The sequence below is a fragment of the Neofelis nebulosa genome, chromosome 7 (assembly GCF_028018385.1).
Source record: "Neofelis nebulosa isolate mNeoNeb1 chromosome 7, mNeoNeb1.pri, whole genome shotgun sequence".
NCBI lineage: Eukaryota > Metazoa > Chordata > Mammalia > Carnivora > Felidae > Neofelis > Neofelis nebulosa.
The window spans coordinates 68835945-68862877 of record NC_080788.1 but is presented as its reverse complement, the minus strand read 5'-3'; the positions used below and the strand labels follow the sequence as shown (position 1 = coordinate 68862877).

Genomic DNA, 26933 nt, shown 5'->3' with positions numbered 1-26933 from the left:
CAATGTTTACGATGGGGACAAACTGGAAAAACTCTAAATGTCCAACATTTGGGAAAAGCTTAACTGAACTGTGGTATAAACATATAAGAGGATATAATGTAGTTACTGAACATAATCACAGCGATTTTTAAATGATATACAAAAGATTCTTGATATAATATTAAGTCCAAAAATTCAGATAAAAAAGTTTGAGTTTTCAAAACTAACATACATATGCATAGAAAAAGATACTGGAAGGAAATATACCAAATGTTGAAAGTGGTGAGATTATAAATAATTTATGTTCCAATTCATCCACAATGGACTTTATTATAGTTATAATAAGAAAAATCACTATAAACATAAGTGAACCATAACATCTATAGTCTTTAAGGGCCCCCCAAATTTCTTTCTTAAAGTGCAGTGGTGGGAAAAATAGACAGTAGAGCAATGGGTCTCCACTGTTGACTGGCAGTGGTCAGTATCTGGAGACATTTCTGGCTGTCACAAGTCGGGGAATTCTACTGGCATCCAGTGGGCAGAGGCCAGTGATGCAGCCCCCATAACAGAGAACTCTCTGGCCCAATGTCAAGAGTATTGAGGGTGAGGGGTGCCTGGGTGGCTCAGTCAGCTAAGCATCCGACTTTGGCTCAGGTCATGATTCACAGCTCGTGACAGCTCGGAGCCTGGAGCCTGCTTCAGATTCTGTCTCCCTCCCTCTCCTACTCACACTCTGACTCTCTCTCTCAAAAATAAATAGACATTAAAAAATTTTTTAAAAAGTGTTAAGAGTGAAAACCTTGTTCTAGAGACCAACTCATGGGATTTGAATCCAGATCCTGTCCCCCTTAGCTGGTCAATCCTGGACCAATTGCCCACATACTGTATACCTCATCTTATAACTTGCCCTTGTAAAAGAGTATCATCACATAGCATTTTGAGGATTTTTAAATAACAGTATATAAAGTGTCAGGCCAATAGTAGATAAAAACAGAAATACTAGTTCTCTTCCCCCCTAGAACCACATTTAAAGAACTAACACTATCATTCAACGTTTTGTTTCCTTTTGTTAGGTATTCTAAAAAGAGTTCTTCCAACCTTTTAATATCTACCAATTACCCATTTCAAACATGGTGTGCTCTCCCTGGATTCTAGAGCGTCAATATTCAGGTTGATAGGATGGAAAAAAAATGAATTTTTGGGTCTACAATAGTGATTACCAAAAACTCACGGAGACAAACCTTCTAAGTAACTGGGGGATAGATAACATAGGTGAAAAGCAGCTCTCTCCTTCCAACACTGCCCACTGGGTCTGTCCTATGATCGAAAGGCTGAGCTTATGAAGCACCTAAGGGCACATGCATAGGTGTCCTGTGTGCATCTCTCATTATCAACCAAAGCTACACGTGAATGATTGGGGCTCATCCATCCACTTGGGTTTCTTGTACTTTTCCCTTGCATTGAATGATGCAGTTCTATTTTTAAGTCTGCTCACAGACACTAAAAATGGTCTAAGGAGAGCAGAACACTAGACCCAAGACCCTCGCTCCTACTACTTCTACATGAGAACAGTGTTGGGACTGTCTGCTGGAGCTGTGGGACATCCCGCCATTGCCTTTGCCCAAACTGGAGCAAGGCTCTAATTCACGCACACTCCTCAAGGCTGTCATGGAAGGGGGAGAGAGGTCCTCTCCGCTGGAGTACGGGTGAACAGACAGAAGCATCGCAGCCATGGATCTGGTGAGTTGGGAGCAAGCTGACCACTCCCTGCCTGCAGGCACGTCTTGCTTGTCCACAGCCCAGACCCCTAGGCACCAAAACTCTGCCTGTAAAAAAAACCAGAGGCACTTACCAGGCTCCAGTGTGCTGTATACAGATCTAGTTAAGTGAGAGCCAACTGCCAAAAATTCTCTTCACTGACCACACATGCGAAAAAAAATCCTTGTGAAATTAGTATAATGCATCACTTGCTGTCAGAACAACAGCTCTTCCCTTTCCCTTTGGAAACATTTTCAGACAATAGCACCTGTGTTGTTGCCATATTTTTGCACACTCCAATGAGCAAGGACTATTCAGAGTCTGCACAAACTCAACAAATGGTCCCTCCCATCATCCACCGAAGGACTGAAAAAAAAGAAGCCGAAGAAGAAGGAAATAAACTAAGAGACAGGAGAGGAGACCCGCTGGTTCAATTCAGAAGACAGGCGTCTTTGATAGTTTATAGCAAAGACATTCTTCCCAGCAGGCCCATCCATTCCTGCTGCTAGTGAGGAAAACGTTAGTCACTTGCATCTTGTCCAAGCCATGTAGGGCTTGCTGACACAGGCCTGCTGAGCTGTCATACCAGAAAGTGGCATCGGGAAGGTCCCTGGGGCCTCTGCGGGGCAGGCCAGTCGCCTGGACTAAACATCCCCTAAGCCACAATCTCTGTTTTGTGCAAAGCAAAACTTTGACAGGCTACTGGAGGAAATGGCCCATGGAACCATGAGCCTGCCATGAGCTGGACGGGCCTATCAGCACGGCCATTTCAGGCTCTGAATAAGTATCACTCTGTCTCAGTCAGGCCAAATGCCAGTGGCCACTTCTCTTCCCGCTGCCTGCTGTGCCACCACCCACTGGAGACCGCGTATTACTCTAAAGTGCTGGCCAGAGGTCCGTGTCTGACCCTCTGGGGCCTTGTAATCAAATGGGTCCAAGTGAAAAACCACATGGAAAAGGTGGAGCTGCTACAGCAAAGGTCCATCTTACAGACTGCTCAGAACATGCTGAGCACTGCAGAAAGCACCTTCCCTTTATTATCTTTCTGACGCCCGTAAATGCTGAGTGACTGAAGAAACACCTGTCTCCATCCCGAAATCCCAAAGGTGATGGTGCCAAATGTGCATGTATTTATCCAACAGAAAAAGAAATATGTAATCCACACTCGCACCTGATACCACTACTACCAATGCTGCTGGCATTGAGGGCATCTCCAGATTTGGGGCAGCATTTTTATCAGCAAAGAAAGAGGGCTTACAGGACACTCTGAGGGCAGGGAGCTTCCTTGGGGAAGCTTAGGGCTCTGAACAATACTGACCACATACCCCCTGTTGCCCAGGTTCTCTTAAGCAATGAAACTTGGTGACACTTGTAAAAGTGTCCAGCCTTCCCGGCTGCCCCTGCCTCTCCCCATCACCACCCTGCACTCAACACACACTAGCTGAAAAGTCTATTTCTTCCTACTTCTTCCTGCCTGAACATGAGTCCCCATGATCCACCTCCTACAGCCTCCTGTAGGAAGGCCAGCTCAAATTCAAGTGATCTGCAACATCTTTTATGGGGGCCAACACCTTATCTTTCTCCAGAGCTCCCCGCTGTTCACTTACCTACACAAGAGGCTCTTGACTTCTGTCCCAGTGTGCTGTAGATATGAGTTGCAATCTTTAATGTCCTTTTCCCTCATCTAGACTCCAAGTTTCTCAAACAAAGACTGTAAGTCACAGGAACAGACAGTGGGCCCAGCTACTCCTCTTTGCCGCTCCCTGGGTATGTTTTTCCTGACACTCATTTAGCTGGCCCCACCTCACGGGGGTGAGATGGCATGAGAACACGTAGTTCATTATTCCTGATCTTGCGTTCTGTCACTCTGCACCTCTGGACACCTCTAGACTGAAACACCAGTGGGAAATGCAGCCAGGGACTGGAGGAGTAAGGCAAAAAGCAGCCTAATCCTGCGTCATCCCCGATTATCTGTAAAACTAACTGGATTACTCCTGACAGAGTTTGACCTTTACTAACAGGTTAAAAGAAGATAATGCCTGGGGCGCCTAGGTGGCTCAGTCAGTTAAGCATACACTGCATCCGACTCTTGATTTCAGCTCAGGTCATGATCTCATGGCTCGTGAGATTGAGCCCCGCATTGGGCTCCATGCTGACAGCATGGATTCTCTCTCTCCCTCTCTCTCTGTCCTTTCCCAGCTTGTGCTCATACTCTCTCTCTCTCAAAATAAATAAATATAAACTTAAAAACAAAGAGAATGCCTGACTCCTACCTATTTTACAAAGATCCTATGTGTTAAATTAGTGTGCTTACTGGTTTTTTTTTAAACCAATATGAAGGCAATAGTTCCTGGCATGTAGTAAGCACTCAATAATTACTTATTGAATCAACAAAACTGGAAATGAGTTAGATGACATTTTGACAGAATTCATGGTTCAGGGGAAGTACTGATCACTGACTCCTAGACAGGCCAACACGTGGACAGCCTGCTCTCAAGCCACAGAGGGCACGATTTCCAGCTCACCTACATACCTTCCTTACACTGGCATTCTGACATCTACGTGGGCATGCTTCACTCTTGGCTTAGCAGCTGACTAAATGGTCTCCTTGACTTTAAAGATGCTTCTATAACCCATTTCACGGAAAAAGACAATATTTAACCAGTCACAAGGACAAGAAATGGAACAGAGCGTGGCTGTGTATGAAGAAGTTGTGCTTTACCAGGATTTCTGTAAAGCATCCATCCTCACTATAGTCACATGACCCTGACTCCTAAGGTCAATACTGGGGGGGGGGGGCAGAGCACTTCCTAAGACCAGAGGGAAGCCCATTCCTCCAAAGATGAACAAATTTTGGTGGCAGTTTTCCCAGGCCAAGCTTAGGAGAAGGACATAAGGAACAGAGAACATAGGATATGACCATAGACATGACCCATCTTCCAAAACTGAAGCCATGTACACCTGGAGACACAGGTGGCAGGATGAAAGAAGCTGCTACCGTGAGAATGATGCCTTGCATTTGTGTAACCCTTTATATTGTCCAAAACACTCTTCTATATATCATTTATCTTGACTGCCGCACCAACCCTGTAAGATGGACAGGATTGCCTATCTCCACGGTCAGACTGGGAAAATCAGCTTTACAGTTTAAAGGGACTTGCTCAGTGCCACACAGGTCCGAGCCAGGACCCAGCCCGGGTTTCCTGCCTCAGTGCTCTTCCTGCTCTGCTGCACGTGACCACCTTCCCCGTGATCCACACCACGTGCCCTTCTGCCACTGCAACCACGTGGTCAAAAATGCACGCTTACTTTTAACTGCGGTGCCAGACTGGGGTACGCTAAACCCTTCCAGCCTGCTTCAATAGCTTTCTTTATGAACCGTGGTGTCCAAGGTATTTGCACCAATTTGTTCCAAGAGGGCAGTTTGTCAGAAAATCTGCTTCCTGAAGCTTCACGTCCCTGAAGCGCCATGTGCCTAAATCCGCATGTGGTTTACCACGACTCCCGGCATCATTATAGCTTCTCAGCTAAATATCACAGGATTATACAAGTCTACAGGGATAGAAGACAGCTGGTTGGACAGATACACTCAAACCTAACACAGCTGGCCTTGCCAACCAACTCGTAAAGCTCAGGCTGTGTGATGATTGTGGGCAACTTGAAACTTTTTTTCACTGCTATAAAGGTTATATCAAATGAGACAGAGTGTACAGGAAAATATTTTTGCAAACCATAAAATATTAGCTCCCGCCACTCCACTTCCCACATGTGCTTGATCCACTTTGTCAATTATCTCTGGAAAACTGTTCCCTGGGGCTTCCCTGGAGACTCTTGCTGTTTCACGCTTTTTCCAGACGGCGTCTCAGGTGATGTGACATGAGGTCCTAGCTTGAACCTAGCCTGGGTTTCGGAGAGACCAGTCTGTGTAGGGGCACACCTGCCAGAAGCTGATTTGTACGAGGCCCTGACAGACCTGCTGAGGAACAGCTCAGACTGAAGAAAAGAGGAGTCTGGCCTGCCGATGCCAGGACCGGAATAAATCATGCCTTTGTGGTTAATGGGAAGGGAGGGATTCTTAGCCCCCGTGTTGTCTCATGCTTATATTTCTCTCTTGGCCCAAACTCTCATGTGAATCCTATGAAAAGCATAGATCAGGGGGATTTGGGGAGGGTTGTTGGGAACACTGAGGAACAAAATGGAAAGCTGTTTTCTTGAAAACTCTCTAGGATTTAGGGGCATGAGGTACACTGAGGGATCTCCCCCTGCCGTTCCCACCCAACACATTCCAACAGGATTCCCTGAGGCTGCAACGGCTCAGTGGCTGGAGGCTGAAGGACATGGTGGTGCCCAGCTGAAGGAGACAAGAAGAGGAAAAAGGGGGAAATGGGTAACTGCCCCCATGACAGCAGACTGATTGGTTATGTTCATAATCATGTATGGGGTATGCTCTGGGCTCTCAAGAAATATTTAAGCCAGTTTGTGGGGAGCTGGGGTCCTGAGTGAGTAGGCATGAGAAAAGCCAGTGAGTTTAGGATTATTAGGGTGGCTCCAAATGTGCTTACAGGTTGTATTACAGGCTAGATGATCTTGACTGAAATAATACTAGTTTCACTTGTTGGAGTCTCGGAGGTCAAGGTTGTTTCAAAGGAGCAAATACAGCAAGATGATTTTAACAAATACTCTGTAGGCATCTATTATGTGCCAGGTCCTGTCTGGACACTGCAGATACAAAAAGCAGACAGCCATGATGTCTTCTCCTGCAGATTTTACAGTCTGCGGAGGAAGGCAAGAAACGCCTCACCGTAAATGCCGATTCACAGTGAGTCTATAAGTAGCAAATTCAGAGAAAGATCCACAGGGAGCCCACAAGCAAGGATCATCCTTAAAGATAAACTAATTTCACAATTTGGTCTAAGATCAACCCTGTCCGCATCTACACCTTCAATCAACTAGCCTCACGAAACGCACACCGTGCTGGACAGAGCGGAACAGAACCCAAGAGTTGAGCTCACGCTGTGAACCCACATGCAATACTAGCAGCATCCCCAGATAAGTCACTTCTCTGAGCTTCTCTTCCCACGTCTATAAAATGTGGCAAGGAATACGTGCCTTCCTTGCCCATCTCAAGGAAGTGATTGTGAGGGGTAAACACAAGACTACACATGAAGGTAACTTGAGATCCTGAATCTAATAGAGGTATCCAAAAGTTAATATTGTTTTTATGTGGATTATAATCATTTTCCTTAGAAAACAGCAGTGTGATGGCAACTGTGTTACTGTGTTACTCTCTACTCTGGTGTGATGGTTAATTTAATGTGTCGGCCTAGCTAGGCTATAGTGCCTAGTTCTGTGTGATCAAACACCAAGATAGATGATAGATGGATGTTGCTATGAAGGTGTTTCCTAGATTTCCTAGGTTCACATTGAAATAGGAGACTTTGAGGACAGCAGACCATCTGCCATAATGTGGAGGGACCTCATCCAATCAGTCGAGGCCCTTAAGAGAAAAGACTGAGGTCCCCTGAAGAGGAGTGAATTCTGCCTTCAAATGCCTTCAGACTCAGGAGGAATCAAGATAGTGGAACAGCATGGAAGTTTTTTATGTGTCTCGAGTCCATGAAATACAGACAGACCAACACTAAACCATCCTGCACACCTAGAAAACTGATTGGAGGATTAACACAACAACATGCACAACTTGAACCACAGAATTCAGCAGGTACATGGCGCGGAGAGGTGAACTTGGGGAGAGAGAAGCCGGCAGCAGGCAGGGAGCTGCTTTTGCAGGCAGAGAGGACGGAGACTAGGTGGGGATGGAGAATACGGAAAAGCACCTCTCACCAAAAGCAGCTGGAGAGAAAGTGGAAAATTGGAAACAGCTGCAGGGACTAAACTAAAAAGGGAGAAAGGAGAAAGGAGAGGGTTTAAATTCCATTAAGACTGTAAACAAGGGGAGCTCAAAGTCTGCAACTCTGCAGCTCGATACCTGGTGGTGCTCTGGTGGGAAGGGCGAATCCCCAGGAACAGAGTGCGGTCCAGGCGGTTCTCGCAGGCCACACAGGGAAAAGCGGTTCCACTGCTGGAAGGACATTTGGTGGAGACTGTTGAAGCCACCTGGTCCCAGCAGACCCCGGAAAACGGCCACATTCGCTGGTGCTGGAACAAGGTCGTTAAGGGTGAAGCCTGGTGCCAGATGCGTGTTGTGATTTTCCATAATCCCTGAAAAGCTGCTGCTACACCATCTCACGAGCTTTTTCTGGGGCAGGCTGGCACCTGGCCGCAGTCTCGGGGCACCAGCAGCAGCAGGGTCCAGCAAGCATTCCTGGGTGCAGCCGACATTTGGACATTGCTCGGTGAGACCCTCCTGCAGAGGGGCAGAATGGGTCAAAGCTGCAGTCCTTCAGAAGTAAGGGGCCGGAGAAAACAGCCACATCTGAGACAAAACTCGGGAGAGAGATACTGCCTAGGGCCTGGTAATGGACAGTGAAGAAGCGGGGAGTGGACGCAAGCTGAAGACAGAGGACGGGTGTGCAATTGCTGATCGGGGAGAACAGAGTTCCGGTACTAGAGACTGGGTAGCTGGGTGACGCCATTTTCACCACTCCCGCGCACGCGCATATGCACGAACGAGCGCCGAAACAATCCACCCTGGTAGGCTAGCAGCGCCATCTAATGGAGAACAGAGCCGTTACACTGACCCCCGCCCAACTGGGCCAACCTTGCTCTTCAAGAACACAGGTCTCACCACCTACTTAGTTTATGGACTATAAAGTGCTTCATAATCTGACTTCTAGGGGAAAACTAAGTAATTTCAGTCCTATTGGAATCTGTTAGCAGATCCATCTATTCAATTTTCTTTCTTTTTTTTTTCTCTTTTTTGCTTCTTTTCTGTTTCTTGAATACAGAAAAAGAAAAAATTCATTTTTATTGTCAATATTTACAACATTTTTTTACTATATTTTTTACTTTTGTGTAAACTTTTTCAAATCCTATCTTACTTCCATCATTTTTTAGTCTATTTATTTCAGTGTGTTCACCTTTTCAAATTTTCAAACAATTTCCTTTTTTTTCTTTTTCTTTTTTCTTTTTAATTTTTCTTTTTCTTGAATGCAGAAAGAGAAACTTCATTTTTACTTTCAATTTCTATTAAAATATATTTTTTTCTTTTTTTTTTTAAATTTTACTTTTTTTTAAAAATTTTTTTAATATATGAAATTTATTGTCAAATTGGTTTCCATACAACACCCAGTGCTCATCCCAAAAGGTGCCCTCCTCAATACCCATCACCCACCCTCCCCTCCCTCCCACCCCCCATCAACCCTCAGTTTGTTCTCAGTTTTTAAGAGTCTCTTCTGCTTTGGCTCTCTCCCACTCTAACCTCTTTTTTTTTTTTTTTCCTTTCCCTCCCCCATGGGTTTCTGTTAAGTTTCTCAGGATCCACGTAAGAGTGAAACCATATGGTATCTGTCTTTCTCTGTATGGCTTATTTCACTTAGCATCACACTCTCCAGTTCCATCCACGTTGCAAATATTTTTCTTTAATTTTTTTACTATATTTTTTGCAAATTTTTTCAATTCTATTTTACTTCCCTCATTTTATTTTAGACTATGACAGTGTATTCACTTTTTCAAATTTTCAAACGATTTCCCTTTTATTTCTTTTTCTCTTTTTCGTTTCTTTTCTTGTTCTTGAATACAGAAAGAGAAAAAAATTCATTGTTATTTTAAATTTTTATTAAAAATATTTTTCTTTGATTTTTTTCTACTGTATTCTTTACTTTTGTGTAAATTTTTTCAAATTCTATTTTATTCCCATCATCTCATTTTAGTCTACTTGAGTGTATTCATTTTTTCAAATTCTGAAATGATTTCCTTCCCCCCACCCTTTTTTTTCCTCTAATCTGTCAAACCACTTTCAACACCCAGACCAAACACACACCTAGGATCTAGCATCATTTATTAGATTTTGTGTGTGTTTACTTTTTTAATTTTAATATTTTTAAAATTTTAATATTTTTTTAATTTTAATTTTTCTACCTCACTAATTCCTTTTCTCCTTTCAAAATGACAAAATGAAGGAATTCACCCCAAAAGAAAGAGCACGAAAAAAACAACAGCCAGGGATTTAACCAACACAGATACAAGCAAGATGTCTTAACCAGAATTTAGAATCACGATAATAAGAATACTAGCTGGAGCCGAAAATAGATTAGAATCTCTTTCTGCAGAGATAAAAGAAGTAAAAAATAGAATGAAATGAAAAATGCTATAACTGAGCTGCAATCATGGATGGATGCTATGGTGGCAAGGATGGATGGGGCAGAACAGAGAGAATCAGTGATATAGAACACAAACATATGGAGAATAATGAAGCAGAAAAAAAGAGGGAGATGAAGGCAAAAGAGCACGATTTAAGAATTAGAGAAATCAGTGACTCATTAAAAAGGAAAAACATCAGAATCACAGGGGTCCCAGAAGACGAAGAGAGAGAAATAGGGGTAGAAGGGTTATGTGAGCATATCATAGCAGAAAACATTCCTAACCTGGGGAAAGACACAGACATCAAAATCTAGGAAGCACAGAGGACCCACACTAGATTCAACAAACACCGACCATCAACAAGGCATATCATAGTCAAATTCACAAAATACTCAGGCAAGGAGAGAATCATGAAAGCAGCAAGGGGAAAAAAGTCCCTAACCTACAAGGGAAGACAGATCAGGTTTGCAGCAGACCTATCCACAGAAACTTGGCAGGCCAGAAAGCAGCGGCAGAATATAGTCAACGTGCTGAATCGGAAAAATATGCAGCCAAGAATTCTTTATCCAGCAAGGCTGTCATTCAAAATAGAAGGAGAGATAAAAAGTTTCCCAAACAAAAATTAAAGGAGTTTGTGACCACTAAACCAGCCCTGCAAGAAATTTTAAGGGGGACTCTCTGAGGGGAGAAAAGATGAAAAAAAAAAAACCTATCTATCTATCTATCTATCTATCTATCTATCTATCTATCTATCTATCTACATATAAATACCAAAAGCAACAAAAATTAGAAAGGACCAGAGAACACCACCAGAAACTCCAACTCTACAACATCATAATGGCAATAAATTCCTATCTTTCAGTACTTACTCTAAACGTCAATGGACTCAGTGCTCCAATCAAAAGACACATGGTAACAGATTGGATAAGAAAACAAGATCCATCTATATGCTATTTACAAGACACCCACTTTAGACCTAAAGTCACCTTCAGATTGAAAATAAGGGGATGGAGAATCATCTATCATGCTAATGGTCAACAAAAGAAAGCCTGAGTAGCCATACTTATATCAGATAATCTAGACTTTAAAATAAAGACTGTATCAAGAGATGAAGAAGGGCATTATATCATAATCAAGGGGTCTATCCACCAAGTATACCTAACAATTATAAACATTTATGTGCCAAATGTGAAAGCACCCAAATATATAAATCAATTAATCACAAACATAAAGAAACTCATCGATAGTAATACCATAATAGTAGGAGACTTCAACACCCCACTCACAGCAATCATTATTAATGATTATAATTGTAATTATAATGTTTTATGTTATATATAATTATATATCATATATTGTATATAATAGTATAATATAATAAATTATTAATAATTTAATTATTTGATAATTACTTAATCATTATGATTATTAAAAAATAATTATTAATGGTTATTGTTAATATTAATTAATTAATATGATAATAATCATTAATGGTTAATGGTTATTAATAATTATTTAAATCTTATAATTATGATTATATATTATATAAACATATTTTATAATTTATTTATAAATACACACACATATGCATACACAGACCATTTGTTCTGATTCTCTGGAAAACCCTGACCAATACTCTGACTTCTCCTGAATTCCATGAAAATATGTGGAGGCTCAGACTCATGCAGGTTCCAACCTGTGTGGAAGTGAGCATTTCATAGCAATTGTCCTGAAGACACGTGGTGCAGAAATTAGCAGTTGTTACACAGTAAACTGAATCTCAGTAACTGTGCTGGTTTTCCACGACCCCCTCTGCCATTATAAGATGGTCACATTTTACTTAAGGGGTGAGCCGAAGATGCCAACATGACTCAAAATTCACATAATTCAACAACAATCCTGACCAAGGATGATGCCTATTTCTGCTTATCTGCTAAAATGCAACAAGCACTGTTTGCAATTACTAAGCCTACTACTTTGAAATTGTGACACTCGAGAAACCATTACTTTGGGGGGATTCACATCACTTCCCGTGTTGTGTATGCAGCGAGATCATACCAATTTTTTGTATTGCACTGTTGCAAAGTCACATAAAATGCACACACAACATTCCCCAACATCCCATTAAGATTATTTCTAGTTGTCATCTTGGTTAATGCCTCACTGAAAACATTCATTATATTAATCAAAAAAGAAAGGAGACAAAGATGACAGTCTTTTTCATCTTGAATTATATTTTACAAGTTATATATGGGTTTCATAACATAAATACAAAAATGCTGTAACAGAATTAATAAATAACTAGTAGTTAGATGATATATCCATGCAAGATAACAGAAAATATATCTTGGACTTTGTCCTAGTTCCTGGCAGAGTGCTCCTGAAATCCTTGTAAATTCCTAAGTGATAAGAGTACTAGGAATTCTAGTATTTGGTCTTTGACTCTGGTTTCTGACACAGGGCTCTGGAACCCTTTGTAATTTCCTGGATGACCGGAGTGTATTTTGTTCTAATAAAGTGACTCTGGGTGGGCACCTGGGTGGCTCCCCGATGAGGACTGGTCACCAGAAAGATGAAGCCATGATTAGAAGCTTAAGATTTTCCGCCCCGCCCCCTAGTCTCTTGAGAGGGGTGAGGGCTGAAAACAGACTTAATGATTGATCATGCCTATAGAGTGAAGCCTCCATAAAATCCCAAAAGTACACAGTTCAGGGAACTTCCAGGTTGGTGAACACATCCACACTGGGAGGGTGTGCACCCCAACTCCATGGAGACAGAAGCTCCTTCACTAGGGACCCTCCCGGACTTTGCCCTATGCATCTCTTCATCTGGCCGTTCATCTATCTGCTCTATAATATCATTTAACAAACCAGTAAATGTAAGTGTTTCCCTGAGTTCCATGAGCTGCTCTAGCAAATCAATCTAACCTGAGGAGTGCGTGGCAGGAACCTCAGAATTACAGCCAGTAAGTCAGAAGCACAGGTGACTGTCTGGACTTGAAGCTGGCATCTGGAGTGGGGGAGTCTTGTGGGACTGAGCCCTTAAGCTGGGGGAGCTGCCACTCTCTCCAGGGAGGTCATGTCAGAATTGAGTTAAATTAAAGGACACCCAACTAGTGTCACAGAATTGCCTGGTGTGGGAAATCCCCCCCCCCCCCCACATCTGGGGTCAGAAGTGTTTTGTGTGTGGCAGTCTTGTGACAGTAAAGGGGAAACAATAGGAAAACTGAGGTTCTTTCTTTCTTTTTTTTAAGTTTATTTATTTTGAGAGAGAGAATGCATGCGTGTGTGCATGAGAGCAGAAGGGCAGAGACAGGGAGAAAAAGACTCCCAAGCAGGCTCCACATAGAGCAGAGCCTGACCTGAGGCTCGAACTTATAAACCATGAGACCATGACCTGAGCTGAAATCAAGAGTCGGACACTAAACGGACTGAGCCACCCAGGGGCCCCAAAATGAGTTTTTCGAGTTCACAAAAAGTTAAAGATATCTGATACTTTAAAATACCAAAAAACATACAGGCAAGGTGTATGAGATACATAAGATGACAAACAGAGATTTGGGAGGCTGACTGCACTTCCTTCTTGTGTTCTTATTTTAATTCTGAGCAGGTGGCTCGAAATGGTAGCGTGTCTACAACAAATACTGAGGCCTAAACCTCCAAACTTCACTGCACACCGATGCCCCTCTGCCTCTTCCCTTTCTGCCCACGGAGGAAGGACCAGACCCAGACCACCTGTGCTCCAGTTCTCATCCCCTCCCACACCCTCAGGAACTTCCACCACTCACGTTATCTGCTGTTCATCCCACATCTTCAAGGCTACCTCTCCACTGGTTCTAGCCAATTCGTACTTCAACAAGTTCAGATCTCTCCCATCCAAAACCAAGAACCTAAACAAAAACCTTCTTCAGCTCTCTGGCATCCATCCCCCATGCCTTCCATAAGGCTTACTCAGTCTTCTCCCCCTTACCTGGCCTCCTGGGAAGAGGGTTTTACATGGTGCCTTCCCTGTGTCCTCCCCCGTGGTTTCTGCCCAAGTGCCCCAGTGACTCTGGTGTTGCTCTACCCAGTGAACGCTTTATACCTGATGGCCCTTATTTCATATGACTTCTCTGCAGATTTTTTACCATGGCAATCGCTGCCAGTTCCTGAAACACTTTCTTTCCTTGTTTTCTATACACGTCATCATTCTGATGCCTTGTGGCCAATCTTTCTCTGTTTTCCTTGTAGACTCTTCTACCTGGCCCTCATAGACTGAGTCTTACAGGCCTTTTTCTTAGGTGTTCTGCTCTTCCTCCTTGACACTCACCCAGGGTACCCTCACCTGTTCCTACAGCATCAGCCGCCAATACCATGGGGAGCACTCTGAAATCTCTTCCCTCACCCCAGCATCTCTCCTGTGTCGTATACATCTAAGTGCCTCCTGGACACCTGCACCTGGATGTTTCAGGGCAACTTAAACACAACAGAAAAATAAGTCATTATTTTCATCTCCCTATCCTGCCTCCACCTCCCCCCAAAAAACTCCAAACCTCCTACTACTCCTTTTGAATTTCCTATCATTATCCATGCAATTGACCAAGATGGAAAACTGGAACTCATCCAGGGACTTTTTTTAAGGATTTGAGTTCAGGGTGGCCTGAATGGAACCCCAAAGGACATGGGCCAAACTAGAGGGCCTGGCCTTCTCAAAGATCCAACCCGTTGCTCTCACTGGCTTCCCCAGGATGGGGCCAGCCTAGAAAGATTTTAGTCAGGATTCATGGGTCAAGAGTCAGCCCCATCCTTTCCTCCAACTGCAGAGAGGCTAGCCAGAAATAAGTGAGGCCCCTCTGCCGTTCAGTGTTTAAGTCTCTCTCCCATCCAACCTTCAAATGGGAAGCAACTGCTGCCTCCCTATGGCAAAATGGAGGCACTGCAGTTATTTACAGAGTCCAAAGTCTGGCTAATAATGCTCCTTAGGATGTGCCCCTTCAAATAGGCTTTACCTGACAAAGGACTCTTTCTCCTCTTGATATTTATTAGGAAAACAATCTTGGTTCTCTTTGTTTTGAAATGGAAATATTGAGGTCCAAAAGTCAGTGTTGTAAAAAAGAATTTTGGTATTTTTATGTTTGGTAATATAGCTTTAAAATTATTTGAGGAGTGCCTGGGTGGCTCAGTCGGTTGAGTGTCCCACTCTTGATTTTGGCTCAGGTTATGATCTCACGGTTCGTGGGATTGAGCCCTGCATCAGGAGTGCTCTACTTGGGAAGCTCTCTCTCTCTCTCTCTCTCTCTCTCTCTCTCTCTCTCTCTCTCTCTGCCCCACCCCACCGTGCATGCACATGCATGTTTGTTCTCTCTAAGCAAATAAACTTTAAAATTATTTGAAACCATTAAATGCCAGTGTTTATACATTTATATCCAGTGGTTTGTTATCTGGTGTTATCACAAAGCTAGGTATTTGGTGGCCTAGAATTGTGGGGGAAAATAAACAGGAGGCACTGAGGAGACCCACTTTTACCAGAGGCTATTAATATTCTAAAAACTAAAGCACATTTTCTGACTGAATTCATCCAAGGCCAACATTACTGTCAGCTGGTAAAGCAGCTCCTGACTTCCAAGGGTCTCTACCCCATGGCAAATGGCTCTCTGAATCACCTTGCTGGCTGGTGGCTTCTCTTGTTTCTGGGGACAATATGACAACAGGAGCCATTCAGGTATGTCACAGGGACCAGTAAATAACTTTGGGCTTGGGGGAAGATGGCCGCTGCTGAAATACAAGGGGGTTTTTCTAACCAGATGAGTAATCAAGAATAATATCAGGGGAAAGCCATTAAAGAATGAAAGTGTGTTGCTAATAATCCAAATGAGAGGAGGCAGGTTGCAATGCAGTTACTAACAGCATCCACTCACTGCAGGTGAGCAAGTGGGCTCAAAGCCTTACTTTATAGATGAGAAAACTAAGACTCAGGAAGGTTGCCAAGGTCACATACAGCTTGTGAACAGTATGGCCAAGACTCAGCCTCGGTTCTACTGGCCATCAAAGTGAACATTCTGTCCTCTATAAAACAAATTGGTCCTTATCTTTACTCTGTGTTTTCATTTTGCTCTGGGCTAAGAATGTACACTTTGAAAGATGCTCCTTACCAAGTCATGTTTAAGGTGCCTCTGGAGAAATAAAACCCCCCAATGCTCTCAGATGTTTTTGGCAAATGCTTCCTCCCTAGCGACCACTTAACAACTGGCAATTTAACCAGGAAGCTGGTAACCAAGTTTCAGGATTCCTCGGATACACTGCGAGTCTAGCTGGCCCCCTGCTGGTTCAGTTCTGGAACTGCAAAAGGTCCTTCCAGTTTCTCAACAGACAGGAGTAGAAAGGACACCCGACCTTGTACCTGTACTGTGCTTATCAGTCACAAAATAAACCCGACTTTTTGCTGAGCATGTATCACCAAGCTCTGGGCAAAAACTTCTAGGCAGATTTTCTAAAAACACAGAATATAAATGAAATATCCTCCTTGAACTGAAAGGAGAAAAGTCTCAATAGATCCAGATGTCAAACAGTATATCAAACTTACCTGTTGCCACTAGATATATTTATTTTCGCCTGATATTATATAGTCATTCTTCAAATATTTACTATATGCCTGCTATGTGTCCTGGTATAAAGTAGTAAATAAAACAGTCTCATGGAGCTTACGTTGCAGTGGGGAGACAGATAATACACAAGGAAACAAACATTTAATTATAAATTACAAAAGATGCTATGGAGGTTTGAAAAAACAAAAGAACACTGACGGAGAATGTTAGCTACACAGACAGAGCGGTCAGGGCAGCCCTCTCTGAGTAGGCGGCTTTGAAAATGAGATGGAAGAGGAAGGTACACCAGGCAGAGTGGGAAGAACAAGGAGTGGGAAGCTGGAGGTGGGAAATGCACTGGTGTGATCAAGGGATTGAAGGGACGGGGGGCAGAGCAACGTTGGGGAGGAGGGTGTGCAGGAGCTGTAGGTCCTTGCAGGGCATGGCTAGAAGTATTATTCTATTTTTGTTTCTATTTCTGGAGAGAGAGAGAGAGAGAGAGAGCGCACAAGCAAGGGAGGGGCTGATAGAGAGAGAGAGGGAGAGAATCCCCCAGCAGGTTCCACACTCAGTGTGGAGCCCAGTGTGGAGCTCAAACCCACAAGCAATGAGATCACGACCTGAACCAAGATCAAGAGTTAGATGCTTAACCAACTGAGCCACCCAGGTGCCTGTAGAAGTGTTAGTTTTAATCAAGGTGCAATGGGAAACCACTGATTGGATTCTAACCATGAAAAGTGATAGTGATGGGATTTAAATTTTATTTAAAAATTTTTTTAATGTTTATTTATTTTTGAGAGAGAGAGAGACACACACACACACAGAGCGCGAGCAGGGGAGGGGCAGAGAGAGAGGCAGACACAGAATCCAAAGCACAGAGCCTGACACGGGGCTCGAATCCACAAACCATGAGATCATAACCTGAGCTGAAGTCAGACACTCAACCGACTGAGCCACCCAGGCATCCCTAAACTTTTATTCTTAAAGTTTAACTCTGCCTTTCCTGTGGGGAACAATTTGAAAGAAACGAAAAGTAGAAGGAACGCAGTTACTAACAGACAATTTCATAAATCCATGCCAGACACAATGGTATCCTGAAGCAGCTTGTTGGGAGTAGAGCCAGAGAAAAGAGATGTATTACAGATGTATTACAGATGTATTTTAGAAACAGAAATGAATCAATTGCTTATAATTTGGGTATGACATGTAATGGAGAATATTGAAGATTACTCCAGGTTTTGGCCTGCCTGTATGGCTAAGTGGTAGCACTATTCATTTAGACAGAAAAGACTGACATAAACACGCTTAGGAAGATGGTGGTAGAGAAATCAGGATTGACATGTGGTAATTTAGCAGTTCACATAAGCCTATACACATACAAGAAACAAGTTCGGGCTGAACATACCAATGCATCACCAGCAAAGAAATAGCTTTTGGAGTCAAGAGAACAAATGCAATCATGTAGGCAGAGAATTGAGAAGAATAAAAGAAGTGGACCCAGCACTGAGCCCCGGAGAACTTAATAATTAAAGGTGGCATTAGAGCAGCAGGAGAAACCTGCCAAGGAACCCCGGAAGAAAATGGTTAATGAGAAAGGGGAAGGAGGAAAGCCAAAAGCGTGCCATCCTGGCACAAAAACCAAGAAAATAAAAAGGTTAAGGTCAAACGTGCCGAATGCTGCCAAAGGTGAATAGGACGAAGGCAGAATGTAGGTAAAATTTGGCAAGGGTGGTTGGCCTTGACGAGAAACATCCGAGGCATCTCAAAATGAACACATGCAAAACTGAACTTGAACTCTTCTGGAGAAGCTCGGTTTGCTCCTCCTGGAGAAAACCGTTCTTTCCAGTTCCTCAGGCCAAAATCTTGGTGTCACCCGTGAGTCCTCTTTCTTTCAGTTCCTGCGTCCAACCCAGCAGCAAATCCTGTTGGCTCTGACTTCAAAATATACCCCCAATCTGACCATGTCTCACCACCTCCCTACCTATCATGCTAACACTTCTCTGCTCCAGGTGATTACAGCAGGCTGTCAACTAATCTCCCCTATTCCAGTCCTCCCTTCCTGCAGAACTATTTTCGTACAGCAGCTGGAGCGATCCTTTTCAAGGATACATACTTAGAGGAAAAGCCAGAGACCCCGTGAAGTGATCTGTCTCCACGCACCACGCCTCCCACCTCCCCTTGCTGCCATCGCCAAGCCTCATTCCTACTGTCCTCCTGAGTCTTGGGCTCCAGCCACACTAGCCTCCTTGCTCCCATCTAGCTTTTGCATGTGCAGCTCTTTCCCTGCAACATCTTCCCCCACATATTACACAGTTCACTCTCCAACTCTCAAGAGTTTGGCTTATCTTCCCAGGGAGTAATCCCCTCCCCCTATTTAAGGTATTTCTTCCTCCATCCCCCCTCCTCTGCTTTATATTTTTATAGCACTTAGAGCCATTTGACTTATTATGTATTTTACTTATTTCTTTATTCAGGGACTATATCTCGCCTGTCCTACCAATCTTTGAGGTTCATGTTTCTTTCCCTGGTACCTACAACAGTGCCTGGCATTCAAGAAATACTTGTTGACCTGGTAAATAAGTGGCAGGAACAGTGGACTACCATGGACTAGAAGAAATCGGGAAGTGGGGAAGTGCGATCGGTATGTGGTGAACAGTTGCTGGGAAAGGCAGCAAAAAAAAAAAAAAAAAAAAAAAAGTACAATAACTACAAGGGATATGAGATCAAAGGAGGGAAAGTTTTTTTAATGGAATATTTGACCACAGTGACCCAATGGTAATTCATACTGATCCTATATCCTGTATCCCATAGAAAAAGGCTAGTTTATAACCCTACTGTTTGAGGACTAATATATATCTTCAGTAATGAGATTAATCTGAGGATCATATGATTAATTAATCAGAGTAGACAAAATAAGAGAACGTCATCTTTGATGTGCCATTCATTAGACAATAAATATCTCTTCTTGCAAGGGACTGAGAGTCCAGTAATTGTCATCTAAAGTGATGATGATGATTCATTGACAAGTGATTTCATAGTAGTGCAATTATGTGTGCTAACACTTTTTTCTGAACTGGAATATTACCTGCTTGCAGGCGAGTAAATTCAAATCCTACCCCCAAGCTAAATGGAAGCTTAGAGAAGTAATCTGCTCACTGTCATATCACTACTAAATGATGGAGCTGGCATTGAAATTCAGATGTCTTTGCAAATAGCCTACATTAAACATATGTTAAAATTCATACCAGCATACATATATTACGTCTATCCTTTCTATAAAAAACAAAACAAAATACTTTTCTAACTTAGTCCTTCATAATAGAATCCTACAATAAACGTTGGAAGGGATATACAAGATACTACACATATCTGTCAGAAGCCTGGGAATTAGCATGAGTAAATGAGCAGAGACGATTCAAATAAATGGATGAGTTGAAATGATGCTATACTCACATAAACAAGGATTAGACCACCCAACAAATTAAGTGCTAAGGTTTAAGACTGGGAAAAGGCCAGGCTTCTTATTTTGTTTCTTTTTTCCCCCAAAGCCTTTGGACTATTTTCTATTAGCTCTCATCCAAGCTGTAATAGGCAGAATGCTAAAATGACCCCCAAGATTGCCACCCTGGAGTCCTCACCCGGCATAATCCTCTGCTTTGAGTGTGGGTGAGACCTGTGAATATAATGAGATATCACTTCCTTGTTAAATGACAAAGGGGATGGGATGGCCACTCCCATAATTACACTATAATTAGGAGACTAAAGGGATATTTTCCCTCTGGCTTTGAAGAAGCAAGCTGCCATATTGTGCTAGGGCCATGTGGCTTAAAACCTGGGGTGGCCTCTAAGAGCTGAGAGGGACCTTGGCTGACAGCCAGCAAGAAAGGACCTCAGTCCTACAGCAGCAAGAAACTGAACTCTGCTGACAACCTTAATGAGTTTGAAAGAGGACCCCAAGCTCCAGCCAACAAACACCTTGATGAGACTGAGCAGAGGGGCCCAGCAAACCCATGCTAGATTCCTGCCCAAAAGAAATTATGAGATAATGTATGAGCATTATGGCAAGGTGCTAAATTTGAGGTAATTTGTTATAGAGTAATAAAAAACTCAAATGCAAGCCAGTATTCATCCCTTACACAGACACTGTTAGAGGTGACCTAACATGGCCATGACCTCACATCACCACGGGTAATAACGGAAACAGAATTTTTCATTCTAAATTGTCCTAATCTCAATTAGGACAAACTTCCATGCCTTTTCACTCAGTGTTCCCTGATGAACTCCTAAAAGACTTCAAAACCCAAATCAAATGTTGCTTCTTTAAAGAAGCATTTTCTTTTTTTTAGTGTTTTTTATTTATTTTTGAGAGACACAGAAAGAGAGCAAGCAGAGGAGGGGCAAAGAGAGAGGGAGACAGAATCTGAAGACAGGCTCCAGGCTCTGAGCTGTCAGCACAGAGTCCAACACAGGGCTCGAACCCACAAACCACGAGATCGTGACCTGAGCCCAAGTCTTTCGCTTAACCGACTGAGCCACCCAGGTGCCCCCAGGAGCATTTTCTTATAGCCACCCCTATCTACTCCCAAGCAGAATAAATTACTCCTATTCTTTGCTTCCATGACAGCAGCTTGTCTGTACATCTACCAAAAAAGTTGCCATGGTGCACTGTAGTAACCTCTCTCCCTCTCCCAGCCCTAGCCTGAGCATCTTTTAGGGCACAGCTGCTCCCGCCCTGCACACTGGCTGCCTTGGAGTGGGTGCTAAATAACTGCATACTGAGTGAAGAAGATGAGGCTCTGGATAAACAGAAGCTTTTGATTGCCAGGGAGCTGCTGTTTCTCTTCCACACAGATGATCAGGCCTCAGGTATTAATGGAAACTTGGAGAGCTTTCTCCATGACAACAGCTGGGTGACTAATCAAGCACTTCCTGCACTAGAAGGGCAGATATTTACAGTCTCAAGAAAGCTGGTCTGAAATGGATAGGTGGGCTAGAAACGACAGGTGGCAGGTGGGAAGGGTTTAGATTGATCCCAAAAGGAGTGGCAAGAATCCCTGATTTGCTCTGATCCAAGCCCTATGCTAAGTTTGCATGCTTGCTAATTCAAATTATTGGTTAATCCGTTCCTGAAATCCAATGCCAACCTAAACAGACAACAATCCCACAGAGTTAGTTTTACTTAGGGGCTGACAACTATGGGTAACAAGACAGAAATGAGAACCATTTCTTTTTTTTAAATTTTTCTTTAATGTTTATTTATTTTTGAGAGAGAGACAGAGTGTGAGCAAGGGAAGGGCAGAGAAAGAGAGAGACACAAAATCTGAAGCAGGCTCCAGGCTCTGAGCTGTCAGCCCAGAGCCCAGTGCGGGGCTCGAACTCACGAACCATGAGATCATGACCCTCAACCGACTGAGCCACCCAGGCGCCCCAGGAATCATTTCTCTATCAACCATGAAGTCAACCATATCCATGGCACTTATAGTTTTCCAGGACAGATAGCATTTTTAGGAAATCACAGACTTAGTCAAAATTATGCATAATCAAGCCATAGAGAATAGCATTTACTGGTTGTGTATTCTGACAAAACTCAGAGTTCACCTTTTTCCTTAGGAACCCACACACATGGGCAAATATTTGGAGTGCTCCCTTGCAGTTAAATTAGCCATGCTACTGCTTTATGACTACACCTCATTGGAGAAAGACAACATTCAGAATCAGAATACAAAGCAAGGCATGAACATAAAGGCACCTGCTTGTCACCAACTCCTAAGAACTAGATTCAGATTCTCTTTATAAATAAAGCATTAGATAACAAAGTACTGTTTTTTAATAAAAGTATTACAGTATTGCCAAAAATTGAAAAAAACATTCTAGTGAAGCGGTCTTGCCACACTAAAACAATCTAATTAACATTTGTTATAATTCACAATATCTCAGGGCACCTGGGTGGCTCAATCAGTTAAGCGTCCAACTCTTGATCTCCACTCTGGTCATGATCTCACAGTTAATGAGATCGAACCCCAAGACAGGCTCTGCACTGACAGCGTGCTCTCTCTCTCTCTCCCTCAAAATAAATAAACTTAAAAATTTTTTTTTCCAAAAAAATGTTTGACATAAACTCAATGTTAGCACCTCTTTCAGCTCTCTTTGGGTTTATATGACATCATCCCTAAGAATCAAGTCAGATCCTACAGGTCCTGCATTTTAAGGATCTTTTACAAACACTGGTTGGCAATGACTCAAAGAGGCAGCCAGGTGGGGACACAATTTCCTAAAGATCAGTATGGGAGAAGACAGATATGGGATCTGGGTTCTAATCTTTCTTTAGGAATAATGCCAGATGCTCCCTTATTCAGTCAAATGCTAATGTACCAGACTTTGTGCTAAGTGCTAAGGCTACAGCTGTGAACTTAGACAGATAAGGTCCCTGTTCTCTTGAAACTTATATTCTGATGTGGATGTATGTATGTATATATTGTATGGAATAAGAAGAAATAGAAAACGGAGGCACCTGGGGGTACCTGGGTAGCTCAGTCGGTTGAGTGTCCGACTTTGGCTCAGGTCACGATCTCAGTGTGTGAGTTCAAGCCCCGCGTCAGGCTCTGCGCTGGTGGTGAGGAGCCTGCTTGGAATTCTGTCTCTCCTTCTCTCTGTCCTCCCCTGCCTGTGCTCGCGCTCTCTCTCTCTCTCTCAAAATAAATAAACTTAAAAAAAATATTTTTAAATAAAAAAGAAGAAATGGAAAACAGAGGGAGGAAGTAAAGGTTCTTCAGCATGTATTATTTTAAATGCTACTGGAAACTTCAAATTGGCAGAATACAGTAAATACCTTCGATGCTCTGTGGGCCCACAAGATTCATGGCCTGGTGAGCTGGATACTCTACCCGTGGCCTGGCAATGCCCAACTGCTCCATAACACCATGGAGCAGCCTCTGGATATCCGTTTCTGAGACCCGGTCAGGGGTCCTTGGGCTATAAGCAGATGTGGGAGTCCATCCAAGTGTCAGCCAAAATAATAGGCCAGATAGCATGGTAGAAACCATCCCAGAAACCATTGTTAACCTGCAAAAAAAAGACCAGCATGTATCAAATGGCCACAGTCGGCATCTGTGACGATCAATGATGCAAGTAAGTGATTCAAGAACCACCCAATTGGGGCTGCAATGAAAAATACTTAGGGGGTTGCTTTGGCCTTAAGTGTCCAGTCTAGGCAGAGCATCTGCTCTGAAACAGTACTGAAGAAACAAAACAATCCAAGATAGCCAGTTCCCTCTGCACGTGCATCCTTGGGAAGACTAGACAGGAATGGCCATTCTCACTCTTTTTTTTATTCTTCTTGCAGTTTCCTGAAAGCCTTCATTACCCCCAACCCCAACACTCTCTCCTCTCTTAGTAAAACCAACCAACCAACAACAAGAAGAACTTGCTTCGATTTTGAGACAGGGAGAGGGAGAGTGACATCTTGAGTCTTCCCAGTCTGGGGGGCGCGGGGGGGGGGGGGGGAAGAGGCTCTGAGAAAGGAGTTAGGAAGATACAAATGGTAAAGAAGCACAGAAAGGTTAGGAGCGGTGGAAGGGAAGAGCTCAGCTCAGCAAACATCTAATACATTTGAGACCCGAGGGGGACGAAAATACACACAGCTCAGGCCTGCCCTGCAGTCTGCTAGGGGAGAAGAGGCAAGCTTACTCAGCCACATACCAGCTGAGTGATCCTGGGCGAATGCCTCAGCTTCCTCTGCAAAACGGGCATGAGGAAAGTGTCTGTCTTATAGGATTGTTGGGAGCATCAAAAAAGTGCCAGGCACAGAGCCCCCTATACTGTGACTATAACGTTGGCAATATGGCCTCAGGGCTCTAGAGGTTAGAACTTGAAGTGGTGGTGATGAGAAGGAAGACAGAACAGGTGAACGGGAGGGAGAAAACTGATCTGGGGAGTCAACCTGTCCTAAATGTTGCCTTCAATGGAAGCAGAAGCCTGCAAACCAAGGGGACAAAGATTCACGCAGCTGCCCTCTGCAGCTGAACCTGTTTAAGACGGACGCTACAAGCAATGGCTGTGCAAACCCTCCTTTTTGACCATTCATCTGGGGGGAAGTTGGAGGATTCATTTGCTTCCTTGAAACTGCAATATTTATAACCCCCATTTTCTGTCTCTGTAAAGGAAAGGCTTTTTCCAGCGACCCCTAGATATAAAACCTTGTTTCCCAAAGAGCTGAGACAGCAAAGCCTGCAATTCTGACGTAAAAGGCTGGAGGCAGACACCAACCTCTCCTGCCATCTCCATCTTCCTCTGGCCGGTGCGAATGCAGGATGTCTTTGTTTCATTTAGCCCCCGGGCCAACACCGTTCTGATTTCATCAGCTACCCAATTTCCTCTCTCGGTACCCTTCCCCTCCAGTTTATACCCGAACCTCCTAATCCCCACCCAGCCTTTGTCTGCCCTCAGACTCCACCTCAAGGATTTCAGCAGGCCGCCCCCTCCCCTGCCAGTCCCGTAAAACCCGCGTGTCTCAGGTGGGCTTCAGGGGGTCGAGCAGGCATCAAAGCAGGACTCACCGAGAGGGAGCCGGAGGATTCTGCCGCGGTCTGGGGCTGGGTGAGGGTCGAGCCGGGAGCCTGGTGATGTGAATTGCGCGTGCGTCACCTCCCTCCGCATCTTAGCTCCGCCCCCACCGCTCCTCCAGCAGGTGGAGGCGGCCACGCGCGGTCGCCCTAGATCGCCACCCAGACGCTGGTGCCTCCTGCCGGTGAGCCACACAGGGTTCAACCCACGCACTCCACATGCACGTGTCTTGGAGGCTCTTTATCTATCCGACCCTCTGTGGACGTAATTCCCCTCTTCTCAAGCAATTTTCTAAACAGTGTGCCAGATCGCCACTTTTGTCCTTCACCCCCAATACCACATCTTTAATTTTGCCACTTCCCAGCTTTTTAATTTTTTTTTTTTTTGTAAGTATTCCAGCTTGAAGACGAAGGGGGCAATACTGGTAAGAGACAAAAGATGAAGAGGTCCTACGACCTTTCAATGATAGAGTACATCATAAGCGTGCTTTCAGGAGCCCTTTCACGGAACAGAAAACTGTATTTATTAGAAGCTTCTGCTAAAAATGGTACACCAAAACCACATGAAAACCTGGGAATGTTAGTTCTGTTATTTCTAAACTTCCACACCGACTATCAAGATTTCTTAAGAAATTGAACTCCCTGCACATTGCAGAAATTTGTCCAGGTAACCCTGGAATATTTTGTTAAAGACTTGTGGAACAACCTTGAACATGTGAATTCAGTCCAAATTCAAAATTGAGATGTGAGACCATACAATAGAGTATGGCACATTTCGTTGAAAACTGGGGATGAGTAAAGAACCCTGGAGGCCAGAGAATAAGTCACCGGATGAGGGTAGCACCCAGATCTCTTTAGCTCTATGCAGCAAATCCATTATCATCTACAGACACAAGACCTTGCAGGTTTTATTTTTTTTTTAATTTTTTTTTTCAACGTTTTTTAATTTATTTTTGGGACAGAGAGAGACATAGCATGAACGGGGGAGGGGCAGAGAGAGAGGGAGACACAGAATCGGAAACAGGCTCCAGGCTCCAAGCCATCAGCCCAGAGCCTGACGCGGGGCTCGAACTCACGGACTGCGAGATCGTGACCTGGCTGAAGTCGGACGCTTAACCGACCGCGCCACCCAGGCGCCCCAAGACCTTGCAGGTTTTAGAGCCAAGCCTCCTTCCTATGATCTTTTCTTTCATGGATGCTTGTTTCCAGCTTTTTGTTTCAGTGCTAAATCAACAGGACAAATATGGTCTATTGGTTTTAGGCTCAAACACAAACGCTGGGGATTACTATTTTTTATTTTTTTTTTCAACGTTTTTAATTTTTATTTTTGGGACAGAGAGAGACAGAGCATGAACGGGGGAGGGGCAGAGAGAGAGGGAGACACAGAATCGGAAACAGGCTCCAGGCTCCGAGCCATCAGCCCAGAGCCCGACGCGGGGCTCGAACTCACGGACCGCGAGATCGTGACCTGGCTGAAGTCCGACGCTTAACCGACTGCACCACCCAGGCGCCCCGATTACTATTTTTTATTTACACATACTGAGGTTTTCAATCCAGAATTTTGCTTTAACATTTTTACTGTTATCTTCATTTTATGCTTGGAAAAATGGAGAAGCCATCACAATTTACTGTTTTTTTGTTGAGTGGACATTTAAGATACACCAAAAGGTTTCATATGAAATTTGTATTTATTTTTTTATTATTTTTTTAACATTTATTTATTTTTGAGACAGAGAGAGAGACAGAGCATGAACGGGGGAGGGGCAGAGAGAGAGGGAGACACAGAATCGGAAGCAGGCTCCAGGCTCTGAGCC

At 43.6% G+C, this 26933-nt stretch overlaps 1 protein-coding gene across 2 annotated transcripts in view; it reads right to left on the bottom strand.

Moving 5' to 3' along the window:
• The window catches only part of SCG5 (secretogranin V), a 66186-nt gene extending 40950 nt beyond the window's left edge, over positions 1-25236 (bottom strand). For both annotated transcript variants that reach the window (XM_058738284.1, XM_058738285.1), the window contains exons 1-2: positions 25114-25236; positions 23388-23620 (exon numbers count right to left, since the gene is read on the bottom strand). In XM_058738284.1, coding sequence (XP_058594267.1) covers positions 23388-23613 — 226 coding nt within the window. In that variant the 5' untranslated portion in view covers positions 23614-23620; positions 25114-25236. The remainder of the gene's footprint in view (positions 1-23387; positions 23621-25113) is intronic.
• Between the last annotated feature and the right edge of the window lie 1697 nt (positions 25237-26933).